The sequence below is a fragment of the Vipera ursinii genome, assembly GCF_947247035.1.
Source record: "Vipera ursinii genome assembly, chromosome: 2".
Lineage (NCBI taxonomy): Eukaryota > Metazoa > Chordata > Lepidosauria > Squamata > Viperidae > Vipera > Vipera ursinii.
The window spans coordinates 4215708-4232768 of record NC_139513.1 but is presented as its reverse complement, the minus strand read 5'-3'; the positions used below and the strand labels follow the sequence as shown (position 1 = coordinate 4232768).

Here is a 17061-nt window from a genome sequence, read left to right as displayed (position 1 = left end):
CTTTTTCAAGGCAGGCACAATGCAGGAAGCTCAATCAGGAACACAAGTCATGTTGCTGACTTTGCTTCTTCTTGTGCTGCTTTTTTGGCCCCAGGGAGTCTGTGGGACACTCCAAAGCCAAATGCATCTTGACTCTGAATAGGGATGGAGTGAATCCACTGAATTATTACAGGACAGGAAAGCTTTTTATTGGTGGCATCATCTCTGCAACTAGAGCTAGATTTCGACCATTAAGTTTCAACACATCTCCTTCAACTCAGCCATTACAGTAAGTGATTTTTCCAGCCCTGCTCTGCAGCCACTCTGTTTTTAACCCTCCAGTCTTATAAGGTGTTGTCTGCTTGATTTTCTATTTTTGTTATTTATTTATTTTTTAACATATGGATTTTCTTAACATCTTAACATCTTAACTGTCAGGGTAATGATTCTGACCGGTTCAAGGTTGACTCAGCCTTCCATCCTTCCGAGGTTGGTTAAATGAGGACCCAGATTGTTTGGGGCAATAGGCTGACTCTGTAAACCACTTAGAGAAGGCTGTAAAGCAATGTGCAGTCATAAATAAATCTAAGTGCTATTGCTATATTTCCAGGAAGGGAAGTCCAGAATACTGGAAGGTGCTGTCCTTCCTTTTTGCCAGCACAGAGATCAACAGGGATCCCAATCTCTTATCCAATGTCACCCTGGGTTACAATATGTATGAAAAAAATTTCAATCTACGAATGACTTCAGATGCTCTGCTGGACCTGCTTTCAGATGGGGAAGCCAATGTTCCCAATTACAGTTGTCGAAGGCAAAGAAACACACTGGCCATTCTTGAAGAGTCTGAGACTGGCATCTCCACCCAGATTACGACCATGTTAAATACCTACAAAATCCCACAGGTTTGACTCTCCAGCAGAAAAGTTTTAGTTATGCAGATTTCAGAGATCGCTTCTTATAAATAAAGAACAAAATTTTGCCACGGACATGATACACACTAAAAGTGAAGGTTCAGGTTATCCAATAGAAGAGAAGGATTCAAACGAACATATTCCCTCAAACCATAGTACCAACCCAGACTGGAGAGCATTCTAATTCTTGGAGTTTGGAAAATTCTCCTATGAAGAAACAAATGGGGAGAGAAACAATGTATGGAACAATGAGACTGGATTGTGGGGAGTGGACATAAGAGCCAGTGAAGTTAAATTTTCAATGTTATGTGCGTCAAATAAAATGCCATCTTCTTTCTTTTTGTTTTTGTTTTAGATCAGCTACAGTTTTGTTTCCTGGGTTCTGAATGATAAAAGACAATTTCCTTTCTTCTACCCAATGCTCCCCACTGAAGGAGTCCAATATCCAGGGATGGTCAAGCTGCTCTTCCATTTCAGGTGGACCTTGGTTGGTCTGATTGCTCCAGACAATGATGAAGGGGAGAGGTTCTTGAGGAACATGACCTCCATGCTAATAAAGAATGGCATTTGTCCAGTTTTATCAGAAACCTTTTCCACAACTGGCAAGAAAATCTTTAGGCTTTCTGATGCATATTACAATTGGAGACAAGTGAATGTCTTTCTTTATTTTGCAGACTTGGACTCAATATATATTATATTAAACTCAAATAAACTACCATCATGGACCAATTTTCTTGATGAATGTAGACTACAAGATTTTCACAATGTTAGCTGATGAATGGAATAAATCTGTTTCAGATAGTATACATACTGTATTGAGCAAAGTGGTTTATCCCCAAAAGAAGCATAAAGGAAACGGTTGGTTAAGGAGGAGAAGGGGGAAGGAGAAGGAAAAAGAGGAGGAAGTGGCAAATATCTGTAGCTTGGGTGGAGGATGCGGGTGAAGGTTCATTCTCTGAGCTTTTGGTTTCCAAATGTTTATTTACCAGGCTAAGTAAGATCTTCAGTGGAGCTTAGGAGATGTAGGAAATATCTTCAGTGGAGTTTAGGGGATGTCAATGTTCTTCTGTTTATAAGGGCTTCAGGTGTGGGTGTGTCAAGTGGGGGGGTCTTGTGATAGGTCAGGTGTGAGTCATCAGTGAGGGTCTTGTGATGGATCTTGTGATGGGGAGGTTACATCAAGTCAGGGTCACCGGAAGGTGGTGAGGGAGGGGCTTGCATGGGTTGGTTGAGGGTCAGTGCTGTCTCTGATTGGCTGCATGGTTGATTTGGATTCTGAGGGGTTCGTAGGCTGGTTGTAGGTCAACATGTCTGTTGATGGAATTGCTTCTGAAGTGCCAGGCTTTGATGATGAACTCACTGTAGTGGATGGTAGCATGACCAATAATTTTAGTGTTACTCCAATTGAACTGGTGTTGCTTGGTGTTGGTATGGGTAGATTAAGGATTTGGGATTAAGGATTGAGGATATGGCATCGTGGCATTTGACTGCCAGCTGGTATTCATAGATACTGGTTTTCAACTGACATGATGTTTGTCTCATGCAAATTGTTGCACTCATTATAGTTGATTTTGTAGATTACATTGAAGATCTTTTTGGATGAGGAAAGTTTTGACAGTTTGCAGTAGCAGTTCATGATGGCAGTACTCAGCAAAATTAAACAAACAAACAAACAAACAAATAATAAAATGAACCCTGATTTGGAGAGAGAAAGAGACTCCTAGTACAGTTTTCTAAATACTTAAAAAAGGAAAGAAGGGCAAATATATTTATTTATTAAATGTGGTGTTTTTACTATGATTCACAACAAAACAGAACAACAAAAACAGGTTTCTTGGAGTATCTGCACTTTTAAAGAAACATTGAGATAGCAAATACTATTTTTAAAATAATTGACTGGAATTTGGGGGAACGTCTGTTATTTTGACATCAAATGTTCTTTTGTATTCAGGTCTGGTCTTAAAAAAACAATGTAGCATTTGGGGATGAAGATGCAGCATAGCAGGCCAGTACTTGAGGCCAAGATGGAGAAGATCTGCACAGCTACCATGTACTTCCCCTTGGTGCTCAGATAGGTGGGTACAAAGGAGATCCAGACACTGCAGAAGACCAGCATGCTGAAGGTGATGAGCTTGGCTTCGTTGAAGGCCCCAGGGAGATTCCTGGCCAGGAAAGCCACTGTGAAACAGATGAGAGACAGGAAACCCATGTAGCCAAGGGCAAGGTAGAACATGGCAACAGAGCCTTGATTGCATTGCAAGATGATCTCTGCAGATTGTGAGTACATGTCTGACTCAGGGAATGGGGGAGAAGTGCTCAACCAGATGCTGCAGAGGACAACTTGGACACCAGAACATGAAAGGATGATAGAATTGGCCAAGGTCTTCCCTAGCCATCTCTGTAAATTATTCCCCGGTTTTGTGGCAAAGAATGCTAATACAACAGTGACTGTTTTGGCCAAGACTGTAGAAATGGCAACTGAGAAAATGTTGCTAAAGGTTGTTTGTTGGAGAGGGCAAGTAGCTCTTCTCGGCTGGCCAATGAATAAGAATGATGTCAAGAAGGAAAGCAAGAGGGAAATGAGGAGGATATAAGAAAGGTCCCGATTGTTGGCTTTGACTATGGGTGTTACTCGCCATTTAATGAAGATTCCCAAGACAAAACCTGTTACTAAACACAGGAACATTGTAAGGGAAGCTAGAATGATCCCCAAATTTTCTTGATAGGATAGGAAAGTTTCAGTCTTAGGTATACATTCATCTCGGTTGATGTTTGGATGCTGATCTGCTGGACATTTGATGCATTTTTCAGCATCTGAAAAGAGAAAGATTAATATCTGTGTAAAGATTTTTCCATTATATGCATCATTGGAGTGAAACAAACTGCATCAATGTGTTTGGAGAAAGGTAGTGTCTAGCAATGGTTGATAAATTTAAGTAGTATTAAAGCAGAAGGATATGTTACAAAGGCAAATAAGATTCTCAAGATGAGAGGTGATTGCTTTTAAAGGTTGCATCATTAAAGGAGATTCCATGAACCTTATGTTAGAGATGCAGTCCAAAGCACTCCACAGTCCTCCCACCAATGACCCATGTAGTGATTGGGTTTCCTGGTAGTGGACTAGGTGAATCACAGGAAGAAATAAGATGTTGAAGTCAAGGCCCCTGCAAATATGAATGTCCCCCTACATCTGGACCAAAGAAATGGTCAGGTTTTATTTCTGGACAGCAGTTATCTGGCTGGTCTATTCCATTCTCCCAAAGGTGCCTTTTCAAGAGGCAGCTGGACTTTCTGGTTTTTCTTTGAAGTCTTTTCACTTCTCATTCAAGAAGTTTCCCCAGCTCTGACTGGAGGGTGGGGAATGGAAGGATTTATATTCCTTGCAGACAGCTGGTCATTTGCATTATTTTAGTGAGTCATTAACCTGGCTGACTGAGAATCTCCATAGGTCTATTCCATTGTTTCACTTTCCTCCCACTCAAGCCAAGAAAGCAAGAATGAATGGCTTTTGTCTCCTGACTAAGAATGAAAAGACAAGACTCATTTTTATAGTTTTTGAAGTGTCTCCAGTTAGAAGGAGAAACTCTTTGTCACTCTTTAGTTAAAAATGCCGGAACAATGTCATGTTCCATGGTCTTCCTGAAAGTCTTCCCCTTTCCTCTGGAGTCACCCACCTTCCATGGTGGAGATGGTTCCTTCTGCACAAGGAATACAGTCATAGCAGCAGATGGGCTTCCCTTCCTGAGCCACCTTCATGAATCCAGGATGACAGCTTTCCACACATGTAGAAAGAGGCAAGGGCTTAGGAGAGAAAAGGAAATAAAACTGGATAGTGAGATTGGTGGCATATATAACATATCCATAAAATGAACTTATTTTCAGAAAAATGGCAGAGGTTTTAGTCCAAGATTTGTTGTTGTTGTTAGTTGCGAAGTCATGTCCAACCCATCGCAACCCCATGGACAATGTTCCTCCAGGCCTTTCTGTCCTCTACCATCTTCATTTAAGCTCACGCCTACTGCTTCAGTGACTCCATCCAGCCACTGCATTCTCTTTCTTCCCATTCTTCTCTTACCCTTTCCCAGCATTAGGCTCTTCTCCAGTGAGTCCTTCCTTCTCATTAGGTGGTCAAAGTATTTGAGTTTCAACTTCAAGGTCTGGCCTTCTAAAGAGCAGTCAGGCTTGATCTCCTCTAGGACTGACCGGTTTGAACACCTTGCAGTCCAGGGGACTTGCAGGAGTCTTCTCCAGCACCATAGTTCAAAGGCCTCAATTCTTTGGTGCTCAGCCTTTCTTATGGTCCAACTTTCACTGCCATACATTGCAACAGGGTAAACCATGACCTTCACTATATGCACTTTTGTTGGCAGGGTGATGTCTCTGCTTTTTAGTATGCTGTCTAGATTTGCCATAGTTTTCCTCCCTAGGAGCAAGTGTCTTTTAATTTCTTGGCTGCAGTTCCCACCTGCAGTGATCTTGGAGCCCAGGAAAATAAAATCTGTCACTACCTCCATTTCTTACCCATCTATTTGCCAGGAATTGAGAGGGCTGGATGCCATGATCTTGGTTTTCTTAATGTTGAGTTTCAAGCCCACTTTTGCACTTTCCTTCTTCACCTGCAACAAGAGGCTCTTTAGTTCCTCTTCACTTTCTGCTATTAGAGTGGTATCATCTGCATATCTTAGGTTGTTGATATTTCTCCCAGCAATCTTAATCCCAACTTTTGATTCATCTAGCCCTGCATTTCTCATGATGTGCTCTACATATAAGTTAAATAAGCAGGGCAACAGTATACAGCCTTTTCGGACTCCTTTCCCAATTTTGAACCAATCAGTGGTTCTGTGTCCAGTTCTCACTGTTGCTTCTTGGCCCACATATAGGTTTCTCAAGAGACAAATAAGATGGTCTGGTACTCCCATCTCTTTAAGAACTTGCCACAATTTGTTGTGATCCACACAATCAAAGCTTTTAGCATAGTCAATGAAACAGAAGTAGATGTTTTTCTGGAACTCCCTAGCTTTCTCCGTGATCCAGCGTATGTTGGCAATTTGATCTCTAGTTCCTCTACCTCTTCGACATCCTATCTGTACTTCTGGTAGTTTTTGATCCACATACTACTGGAGTCTAGCTTGTAGGATTTTAAGTATAACTTTACTAGCATGTGGAATAAGTGCAATGGTGTGATAATTTGAACATTCTTTGGCATTGCCTTTCTTTGGAATTGGAATGTAAAATGACCTTTTCCAATCCTGTGGCCACTGTTGAGTTTTCCAAATTTGCTGGCAAATTGAGTGTAGCACTTTTACTGCATCGTCTTTTAAGATTTTGAATAGCTCAGCTGGAATACTGTCACCTCCACTAGCTTTGTTGTTGCTCAGATTTACTAAGGCCCATTTCACTTTGCCTTCTAGGATGTCTGGCTCGGGGTCAGTGACCACCCAATTCATGGTTATCTGGGATGTTAAGCTTGTTCTTGTACATTTCTTGTAGTTTTGCCACCTCTTGTTAATCTGCCTCTGTTAGGTCCCTGCCATATTGGTTCTTTATTGTGCCCTTCTTTGCATGAAATGTTCCCTTCATATCTCCAATTTTCTTGAAGAGATCTCTGGTCCTCTCTATTCTATTGTTTTCTTCTATTTCCTTGCACTGTTCATTTAAGAAGGTATTCCAATCACCCATGATGATAAGGACATCATTTTTTGGTGTTAATTCTATAAGGTGCTGTAGGGCTTCATAAAACTGGTCAATTTCATCCTCTTCAGCACCAGTGGTTGGGGCATAGACTTGGACTACTGTGATGGTTTGCCTTGGATTCGGACTGAGATCACTGTGTCATTTTGGGGATTGTATCCCAGTATTGCTTTTCCTACTCTTTTATGGATGAAGGCTACTCCATTTCTTTGGAGGGATTCTTGCCTGCAGTAGTATGCCTGATGGTCATCTGAATTAAATTCACCCATTCCTGTCCATTTTAGTTCACTGATTCCTAAGATGTCAATGTTCAGTCTTGTCATCTCTTGTTTGACCACGTCCAGCTTTCCTTGATTCATGGATCTTACATTCAAGGTTCCTATGGAGAATAAATCTTTACAGAATCACTTTCCTTTCACCACCAGATGCATCCACAGATGAGCATCGTTTCAGCTTTGGCCCAGTTGCTTCATTCATTCTGGCGCTACTAGTACTAGCCCTCTGCTCTTCCCCAGTACCATATTGGATGCCTTCCGACCTGAGGGGCTCATCTTCCAGCATCATATCTTTTTGCCTTTTGGTACTGTCCATGGGGTTTTCATGGCAAAGATATTGGAGTGGGTTGCCATTTCCTTCTCCAGTGGCTCACATTTTGTCAGAACTCTCTGGTATGACCTGTCCACCTGGATGCCCCTGAACAGTATAGCTCATAGCTTCATTGAGTTACACAAGCTCCTTCATCACAACAAGGCAGTAATCCATAAAGGGGAGTCCAAGATTTAGCTTTGACTAATTAGAAGCCAATAGGAAATGTGAGGAATATCTAAAAGATTGAATTGCATACTTCTCCTCTGTTTCACATTCCTTTTAATGTTTCATACACATTACCAATTTAGGCTTTTGTTTTAAACTTAGAAATTTAATTGTTTGGAGATATATTGCCTCGATACTTTGCTTCAGCTAGCTAACCACATTCTTTGAATGACTCCCTCAGTCTATCACCCTTACCATAGACTCAGTGAATAGTTTTTATGAAAATTGAAGATTATTGTTCATGGACCTCTGAATAGATGATAAAGAAGTTTTCACTCTTGAGAGTCTTATTGGCTGATATGAAAACTCAAAGGCATTGAAGGCAATTCTCCATCCATACCAAAAGTGTATTTGTCAAATTCGAAGCACACTTCTGTTGTTTCAACCATTATTGCTTCTCAGCTTGTCAACAAACTTGGGGGGAGGGAAAGGGGAAATGGAATGCAGGCTACAGATATCAAGAAGTCAGCCCACGAGAAACAAGGATGATTCAACAGGTGTTTGCCAAAATCTAAAAGCATTTTCTCAGAACAATATTGTAACACTTAATTGGATAATGTGACTTGCCTCCATTGAGGAAGGGAGATTTGTATACTTTTAATATAGTGATTTGAGAGGGAATTAATCAAATGGTTTTGCTTTCATCTATGCCAAAATGATGTACTCTATAAAGTTTTGCATTAAAAGATTGGATCATCTCAGCAGTGCTTATTCAACTGGCTTCCTCAGTCGGAACCTTGACAGTATTCCTGTTATAGCCACCTTCAGTGGTATAAAATAAATATTAGTCCCACCTTGTTTAGCACTTCCACCTGTGCAATACTCTTCGTGTCAATGGATAATTTAAAATCCTGGGATTCCCCTTTTTCTAGAGTCCCAGACTTCAATCTCTTGACAGAATTATTTGGGAAAACAATCCAGTTCACAATGTCCAGGTCAGCTGTAAGATCTCCTTTCTCATCCAAATATACCCCTTCTATTGAATTATTGTAAAACTGGGAGCTTTGAAGGAAGGGGTGAAGCTGTAAAGAAAATAAAATAAATAAGAGTTTGGAAGGGACATCAGAGAGTCTTTGAAAAGACCCCTTAGTCTTTGCTGGGAGGGATCTGAACATTTCTGTCTCTTTGCTCAAAAAAAGAGGTTTCATTGTCAGATTCAAACTTGGGTAGAAGAATATCAATAAGCAGAGGAATAATGACAGCTGCTAACTTAATTTTTAATTATGTAAATCAGAATAATGATTGTAAAGCATCTGGTCATGTTTCTGCTCCCACTGCTTTATCACAGTGAGGATGATAATAATAATAATTAATAATAATAATAATAATAATAATAATAATAATAATAATAATAATAATAAATAAACCTTTATTGTCAAAGTACAACATGTGTACATTGAGATTAGCTGAGCCTCCCCCCGTGCTCTCCCCCCCAACACACAGTGACAACAAACCCTCCATCCTACCACACCATGTGAACCAACTACACCACACACCGGCCTCCCAAGTCAATTCTGCATAAGATTATGTCCTATTTAAAAGCCTAACAGCCCACGGATAAAAGCTATTTTTCAGCCTGTTGGTACGGCTGGCTATATTCCTATATCTCCTACCGAATGGTAGGAGAGTAAAGAGATGCCGTCCAGGGTGTGAGTCATCCCTGAGAATCTTCCTCACTCTTCCAAGGCAACGAGCCCTGGCGATGTCATCCAGTGGTGTCAGGGGACAGCCCACAATGTCTTGTGCTGTGCTCACTACCCTCTGTAATACTTTCTGTCCGCGGCTGTCAGACCAGCATACCAAACCACAATACCATACGAGAGGATGCTCTCTATAGTAGACCGGTAAAAGATTAAAATTCATGTTTAATTAATCTAAAAACATAGATGAATGAAATGTCATCCATTCAGATTTTCTTTTAACCTGAGGGTTGTTTGTTAGATTTTTCTCTTGTGTTGTATCCATAGTTGCCCAAGTAAAGTAGATAGCTTCACTATTCTTACTTTCCTGTGCTTTCTTCAGGGTTTTCAGTGGTGAAGATGAGTGACTTCACACTGCAAGTATCATGACTGAAATATATTGGTTAACAATATCTCTCTTCTTGTTACCATATGTTCCTTTTTCAGTGGAGAGAATTACCTGATTGTCTCTAACAGTCTAATATGTGACCCCAAGTTTGCTTCTTCTTTGTACCAACTTCTTCATTTAGAAAAAAAGAATGGCTGAACAACCAAGATCTCAATGTATTCACTTTGATAAACATAAAATTACAACAAGAGAATATTTGGGCAGCTGGGGGTGGGGGTGGGGAAGGTAGGATAAGAGTAAATAGAAAGGAAAATGAAGGAAATGTAATTATACTGGATTTGAGTTTCTGGGTGATTTATTTTTTCAGAATAAATAACCAAGTCATCCATTTATCAAACTAATTCCCATACTTCAAGGAAATGTGACTAATGGAAAGGAAATACCTGCCAAGCCTTCAGCCTTGCAGCTTCCATCTTCATACCTCTGTTCCTCACTGATCTCTTTGATATGGATACATAAGCTGAATTTAAGGCTCTTCCTATAGCCCAGACACTATTGTAGATGAGATAGCTGTCCATGGTCAGGATCCGATCAATCTCCTCCTTCCTTAGAGGCACCGGAATGTCTCTCTGTCTGCACCGTCTCCAGATTTTCACTGAAAAGGCATCTTTAGTGGAGGAACATGTAAAAGTTTTCTCCAAAAGGTTAAATAGGAAGTTAACAAAGATTTTGAAAGCATCATAGTTTGCCCATTTCCTTTTGTTTATCACAAAGGAAAAAATGCCACCAATGTGTTTCAAGGAATTCACACTAAACATAAAATCAAGGCTGAGATCCCACTGAGATGTGGTGATCCAGACTTTATCTGCAACATATCCTGGAAGATGTGTAAGTACTAGGTCAATAACTACCATCCCTACTGTGAATGAACTAGTCTCTGAACCATAAACAAAGACATTGACTTTTCTCCATTTGTAATATTGCTTAAATTTTAAAACCACATTAGCAACATTCAATGTAAATCTTTGATATATAACTGCACAAATGCCATTCTTTAACATCATAGAAGACATTGTACTCATGAAGCTCTCCCCCTGGTCAGTTTCTGGAGCAATGAGACCAACCAAGGTCCACCTGAAATAGAGGAGTAGCTGGACCATCCCTGGGTACTGGATTCCTTCAGCAGGGAGCATTGGGTAGAAGAAAGGAAGCTGAGTTTTATCCCCCAGAATCTTGGAAGCAAAACTATAACTGATCTGAAAGGAATGGAAGATGGTATTTTAAATATAACAAGAAAATGCAATTCTTCCCATTACCATAATGAAGCTCTGCTTGTAATTTACAACAGAGGAACTCTGACTGAAAATTGCTTGAATGAAAATTAAGAAAGACCCACCTGAGGGACTTTGTAGGTACCCAACATGGTAGAAATCTGGATGGAGATGCCAGCCTCAGACTCTTCCAGAACAGCCACTGTGTTTTTCTGCCTTCCACACCTGTAGTTGGGCACATTGGCCACCCCATCTGAGAGCAGGTCCAGTAAAGGATCTGTAGTCATTTCTATCTTGAAGAAATTTTCATAAATACTATAACCCAGGGTGATGTTGGGTAAGAGGTGGCTCTTCTGGTTAATGCCCTCAATGGTGAAAAGGAAAGGTACAAATTTCCAATAAAACTTGGTTGATGCTCTGCAGGTATGAACATGTCAATGAAAATAACATTTAACTTCCATTTCATGATAACAGTTTTAGTACACACAATCACAATTTTTCTTTTAAAATATTAACAAAATATTAATAGAAAAAAACCAGAATATTTTGGATCATACAATATTAGTTAAAAGTCACTCCCCTAGTTGGTAAAACTAGCACCACTTCAATTTTATGTGCTTGTCTTCTAGCATTTTATATTTATGTTTGATGGTCTGCTTCCTCTGTCTTAGTACAACTGATTTATATACCCAGAGAGCTAAAAGGAACTATTATCTCTTTTATGTTCTAGATTTGGCATTGGCCCAAGAGTTTAGACCAGGGGCGTCAAACTGCCAGTCTGCGGGCCGGATGCATCATGGCAAAACCGTGTCCACCCCATTGCCAGCAATGGAAAAAAAAGTCGCGATATGTCATGACACATTATGTGACATTGCGAGTTTGACATCCCTGGTTTAGACTGATTCAAAATGGCTCCTGTGTGGATGATATTCAGAAGCTGTTAAAGACCAGGTTATTTTCTCCAAGTGTTGGACAGAGTGAAGGTTGAATGTCTTTTAGATGTATCTTTATTGTTTACTTCTTGTTGTTTTGGGGGATTATTTTGATTCTTTTCCTGTTTTGTATTGTTTCTTTTAATTGTAAGCCACCAACAGAAAGACACTATGAATTTTATAAACAAATGAATAACTAAAGCAATCAACCAGCCAACTAATAGATTTATTTCATTTACATTTTTTTTTAGTTCCTGGCATGAATTCATGAATGAGAAATATTTTTTATATCCATCAATTCCTATGTTCTTAACTGGGATGCTTTCATCCCAGCAGTAAATTTTAGTGTGGAGAAAAAAATGGTGGAATTATCTCTGAATGGAGAGAGGAAAAAACAGCAATCCAATGTAAGGTTCCTACTGGCAGAAGAAATCTGAGCCTCTCAAAGGCCAAGGCAGAGACTCAGACAGAGGCTTCTGGAACAGGAAAGCAACTCTTTATTCGGCTGAGTAAAGCAGTTAGGTGGTCAGCCTCCAGGCACATGGGCAGCAGCGTGCTGGGGAAGAGCCACCCGTGGGGTGGGTTGGCTGCATTTTATACAAAGTTTTGTCCAATCACAACAGCGTGAAATTCAAAAAGGGACATGGAGGTATGTTGATTGGCTCCAAAAGCGTCATCACTTCATTTGCATACAGGTACGTGACTTTCTTTATTAAAGGTAAATGATGTTTTTCCTGTGTGAGCATGGCTCCTAAAAGCGAGATAATGTTAGCCTGAAATTGGTTTTCCATTCACCACTCTGCTTGAACCAGGCATCCCATAGAGAGTAGCTCAGCTCAGGGGTGAGGTGAAAGAGAGATTTCCTTCTGTTCCTCTGAGTCCAAACTCTATCTCTCCTCATAGGACAGAATGGAAAGTGGATGGGGAAAATATCTGGACTGGTCTTGATACTTGAAAGCTTGAAATGAGTTTCATGATCTGCAGTGTGCAATAGTGACCCCAAAATAGAATCATGTTGTTGTTGTTGTTAGCTGCGAAGTCGTGTCCGCCCCATCGTGACCCTATGGAAAATGTTCCTCCAGGCCTTCCTCTCCTCTACCATCTTCTGGAGTCCATTTAAGCTCATGCCTACTGCTTCAGTGATTCCATCCAGCCATCTCATTCTCTGTTGTCCCCTTCTTCTATTGCCCTCAATCTTTCCCAGCATTAGGCTCTTCTCCAGTGAGTCCTTCCTTCTCATTAGGTGGCCAAAGTATTTGAGTTTTAGCTTTACGATCTGGCCTTCTAAAGAGGAGTCAGGGTTGATCTCCTCTAGGACTGACCGGTTTGATTGCCTTGCAGTCCAAGGGACTCGCAGGAGTCTTCTCCAGCACCATAGTTCAAAGGCCTCAATTCTTTGGCACTCAGCCTTTTTTATGGTCCAACTTTCACTGCCATACATTGCAACTGGGAAGACCATAGCCTTGACTAGACACACTTTTGTTGACAGGGTGATGTCTCTGCTTTTTAGTGTGCTGTTTAGATTTGCCATGGCTTTCCTCCCGAGGAGCAAGCATCTTTTAATTTCTTGGCTACAGTCCCCATCTGCAGTGATCTTGGAGCCCAGGAAAATAAAATCTGTCACTACCTCCATTTCTTCCCCATCTATTTGCCAGGAATTGAGGGGGCCGGAGGCCATGATCTTGGTTTTCTTAATGTTAAGTTTCAACCCAAGTTTTGCACTCTCCTTCTACACCCACAACAAGAGGCTCTTTAGTTCTTCTTCACTTTCTGCCATTAGAGTGGTATCATCTGCATATCTTAGGTTGTTGATATTTCTTCTGGCAATCTTAATTCCAACTTTTGATTCATCTAGCCCTGCCTTTCTCAAGATGTGCTCTGCATATAAGTTAAATAGGCAGGGTGACAGTATACAGCCTTGCCGGACTCCTTTCCCAATTTTGAACCAATCAGTGGTTCCATGTCCAGTTCTCACTGTTGCTTCTTGGCCCACATATAGGTTTCTCAAGAGACAAATAAATAAAATAATGAGACAAATAAGGCCCAGTCGCTTCATTCTTTCTGGCGCTACTAGTACTAGCCCTCTGCTCTTCCCCAGTAGCATATTGGATGCCTTCCGACCTGAGTGGCTCATCTTCCAGCGTCATATCGTATTGCCTTTTGGTACTGTTCATAGGGTTTTCATGGCAAAGATACTGGAGTGGGTTGCCATTTCCTTCTCCAGTGGATCACGTTTTGTCAGAACTCTCTGCTATGCCCTTTCCATCTTGGATGGCCCTGCACAGCATAGCTCATAGCTTCATTGAATTACGCAAGCCCCTTTGCCACGACAAGGCAGTAATCCATGAAGGGGAAATAAAATCATAGATCCCTTCTATTACTTAATAGAATCACTTAACCCCAAAACAGAATCAAATCAGTAAAGAGCAGATCAAAGATTGAGAATGTTTTTAAGGGTGGGACCTGTACACATTTATTGAAGTGGCTATAATGCAGCGCAAGGATTAAACCTACTTGGAAAAATTTGTGGAAGGACTTCTCCTGAAGCTTAATGGTTGAAATCTAGCCTGCATTGCAGAGACTATGCCACTAATCATAAAATCTCCTGGCTTGTAATGATGATCTGGGTCCACTTCACCCTGCTGCAGAGTCAGGAGGCATCTGGCTTTGTGCATCAAACCAGATCCCCATGGCCACAGAATCAGCATGAAGAGGAAGAGCAGCAACATGAATTGTGTTCCTTACTGAGGTTTCCCTGTGTCACCTGCTTTTTAGAGAGAGAAATAAGAAGTGGAAGAACCCAAAATCAAGGGTCTCCTGCTTTTGCAGCGGGTTGGATTAGAATCCTTCCAAGGTCCCTTCCAATACTCTTGTTCTGTTATTTCTGTGAGAAGCTTCAGATCAAGGCAGAGTCAGCAAAGAGACATTCTCTTTCTGTACGTATATTGCCAGCATTTCTGACACAGACTCCACCCAACATTGCTTTGGGGGTCTGATATTGACACTAAAATATATTCTGACATGTTGTGTTAAAAAAAGTTTTTGGGAAGTTTGCAGAAACCTCTCTAGGGTCCTAACACCAAGACAACAAATAAATCACTATTATTTGGATAATTGAACAGAAGAGAACTTTCAGCTCTCTAAACCCTGTATTGGGGAGAACTAGTGGCTTCAAACTTTGAAAATAGGCCAGTGAGGGAGACTGGAGAATTTGGCCCAAATCTTTTTTAGTAAAACACCTTTAGAAAACCCAGAATAAATAGAAAATTTTAGCATGGCCACAAAAAAGTGGCACTAAATATGGATCTACTTGGGCTTTTTACTTAGGAGAATTTACAGACTGATCTATAGTGACCTGTGAATCTTATTTAGAGATGAGTAATTACTCTCTATTTTGAAACAGACAAATGTGGGGACCAGCACCTGAAGAAGAAAAATACATAAAAAAGGCACCAGACAGTAACTTGTGAAGCAGGAGTTTGGAAAGAGAAAGGAATTATTTCAAGAATGGCAATAAAACAAAGTTTATTCCCCATAACCAGACCCATTTTTTTCTGTGCCAGGAGCACCAAAGTGCTTATGTAGTTAAAGGAGGGACCAGTGATATCACCATCACCCTGGGGACACCCATTTGGGTGCTTCTTTCATGTCCTGTGAAGTTTAATGCAACGTTGTAAATATTCAATTTTATTCAAAATTACTCTTACATTATCTTTTAATTGTCTTTTAGGTAAAAAAAATACCACATTGGTCTTCATGTATATAATACTGTAAAACTTTATGTCTTTTAACTAAAATAGATGTAGAGTTTGTAGTCATTGTTACGTTATTTGTCTCTTGAGAAACCTATATGCGAGTCAAGAAGCAACAGTGAGAACTGGACATGGAACCGCTGATTGGTTCAAATTGGGAAAGGAGTCCGGCAAGGCTGTATACTGTCATCCTGCCTATTTAACTTATATGCAGAGCACATCATGAGAAAGGCAGGGTTAGGTGAATCAAAAGTTGGAATTAAGATTGCCGGGAGAAATATCAGCAACCTAAGATATGCAGATGATACCACTCTAAGGGCAGAAAGTGAAGAAGAACTAAAGAGCCTCTTGTTCTGGGTGCAGAAGGAAAGTGCAAAAGTTGGGTTGAAACTTAACATTAAGAAAACTAAGATCATGGCATCCAGCCATCTCCATTCCTGGAAATAGATGGGTAAGAAATGGAGGTAGTGACAGATTTTATTTTCCTGGGCTCCAAGATCACTGCAGATGGGACTGTAGCCAAAAATTAAAAGACGCTTCCTCCTTGGGAGGAAAGCCATGGCAAATCTAGACAGCACACTAAAAAGCAGAGACATCACCCTGTCAATAAAAGTGTCAAGGCTATGGTCCTCCCAGTTGCAATGTATGGCAGTGAAAGTTGGACCATAAGAAAGGCTGAGCACCAAAGAATTGAAGCCTTTGAACTCTGGTGCTGGAGAAGACTCCTGCGAGTCCCTTGGACTGCAAGGCGATCAAACCACTCAGTCCTAGAGGAGATCAACCCTGACTGCTCTTTAGAAGGCCAGATCTTGAAGTTGAAACTCAAATACTTTGGCTACCTAATGAGAAGGAAAGACTCACTGGAGAAGAGCCTAATGCTGAGAAAGACTGAGGGCAATAGAAGAAGGGGATGACAGAGAATGAGGTTGCTGGATGGAGTCACTGAAGCAGTAGGCGTGAACTTAAATGGACTCCAGAAGATGGTAGAGGACAGGAAGGCCTGGAGGAACATTGTCAATTGGGTCGTGATGGGTAGGACATGATTTCGCAGCTAACAACAACAACAAAGAATCTTAGAATCTTGTGAATTCTGGGAGTTCCTTCTCCTTCAATTTAATTTCTTATAAAACATTTTGGATGTTTTCATCCATCTTTCTCTTAATTACTGTATTATATTGTATAAATTCCTTGTGCCACAGCCTTAGAAGCATCCCATACTGTTGTCAGATTTTTTTCCTTGCCTAAATTATTATTGAAATATTCTTGAAGTACCTGTTTACATTCTTTAACAATCTGTGGTTGCTGTAAAACAGATTCATTTAATCTCCATTTAAAAACTGAGGATCAAATTTAAGATGTAAAGACACTGGATTATGGTCAGAAAAAGTTTTTGGAAGAATAATAACTTTAGTTGTTTTATGAAGTAGATTTTATGTAATCCAAATTATATTGATTCTACAAAAGGAGTTGTTTCTTTCTGAAAAGAAGGTAAAGTTTTTTGGTATTCCATTTTTACATCAATCAAACCTAAAGTATTGGTCAGCTGGAAAAAAGTTTGGGGCAGTTTCCCTTGTGTTTTTAAAATTTCTTTATCAGCTGATCTGTCCAATTGTTGGGATTACTGCCGCATTGTAATCCCCGATTATACACCAATACTGAAAAGAATAGAAGAGTCAGTGTTCAG

The 17061-nt window shown here is 40.4% G+C and overlaps 1 protein-coding gene across 1 annotated transcript in view; it reads right to left on the bottom strand.

The window, feature by feature from the left end:
- Nucleotides 1-2808: 2808 nt before the first annotated feature.
- The window catches only part of LOC310634710 (vomeronasal type-2 receptor 26-like), a gene marked incomplete at both ends in the record, with an annotated part of 28378 nt that continues 14125 nt past the window's right edge, over nucleotides 2809-17061 (bottom strand). The window contains 3 exons of the mRNA XM_083353244.1: nucleotides 2809-3704; nucleotides 4565-4691; nucleotides 10819-11058. Coding sequence (XP_083209370.1) covers nucleotides 2809-3704; nucleotides 4565-4691; nucleotides 10819-11058 — 1263 coding nt within the window. The remainder of the gene's footprint in view (nucleotides 3705-4564; nucleotides 4692-10818; nucleotides 11059-17061) is intronic.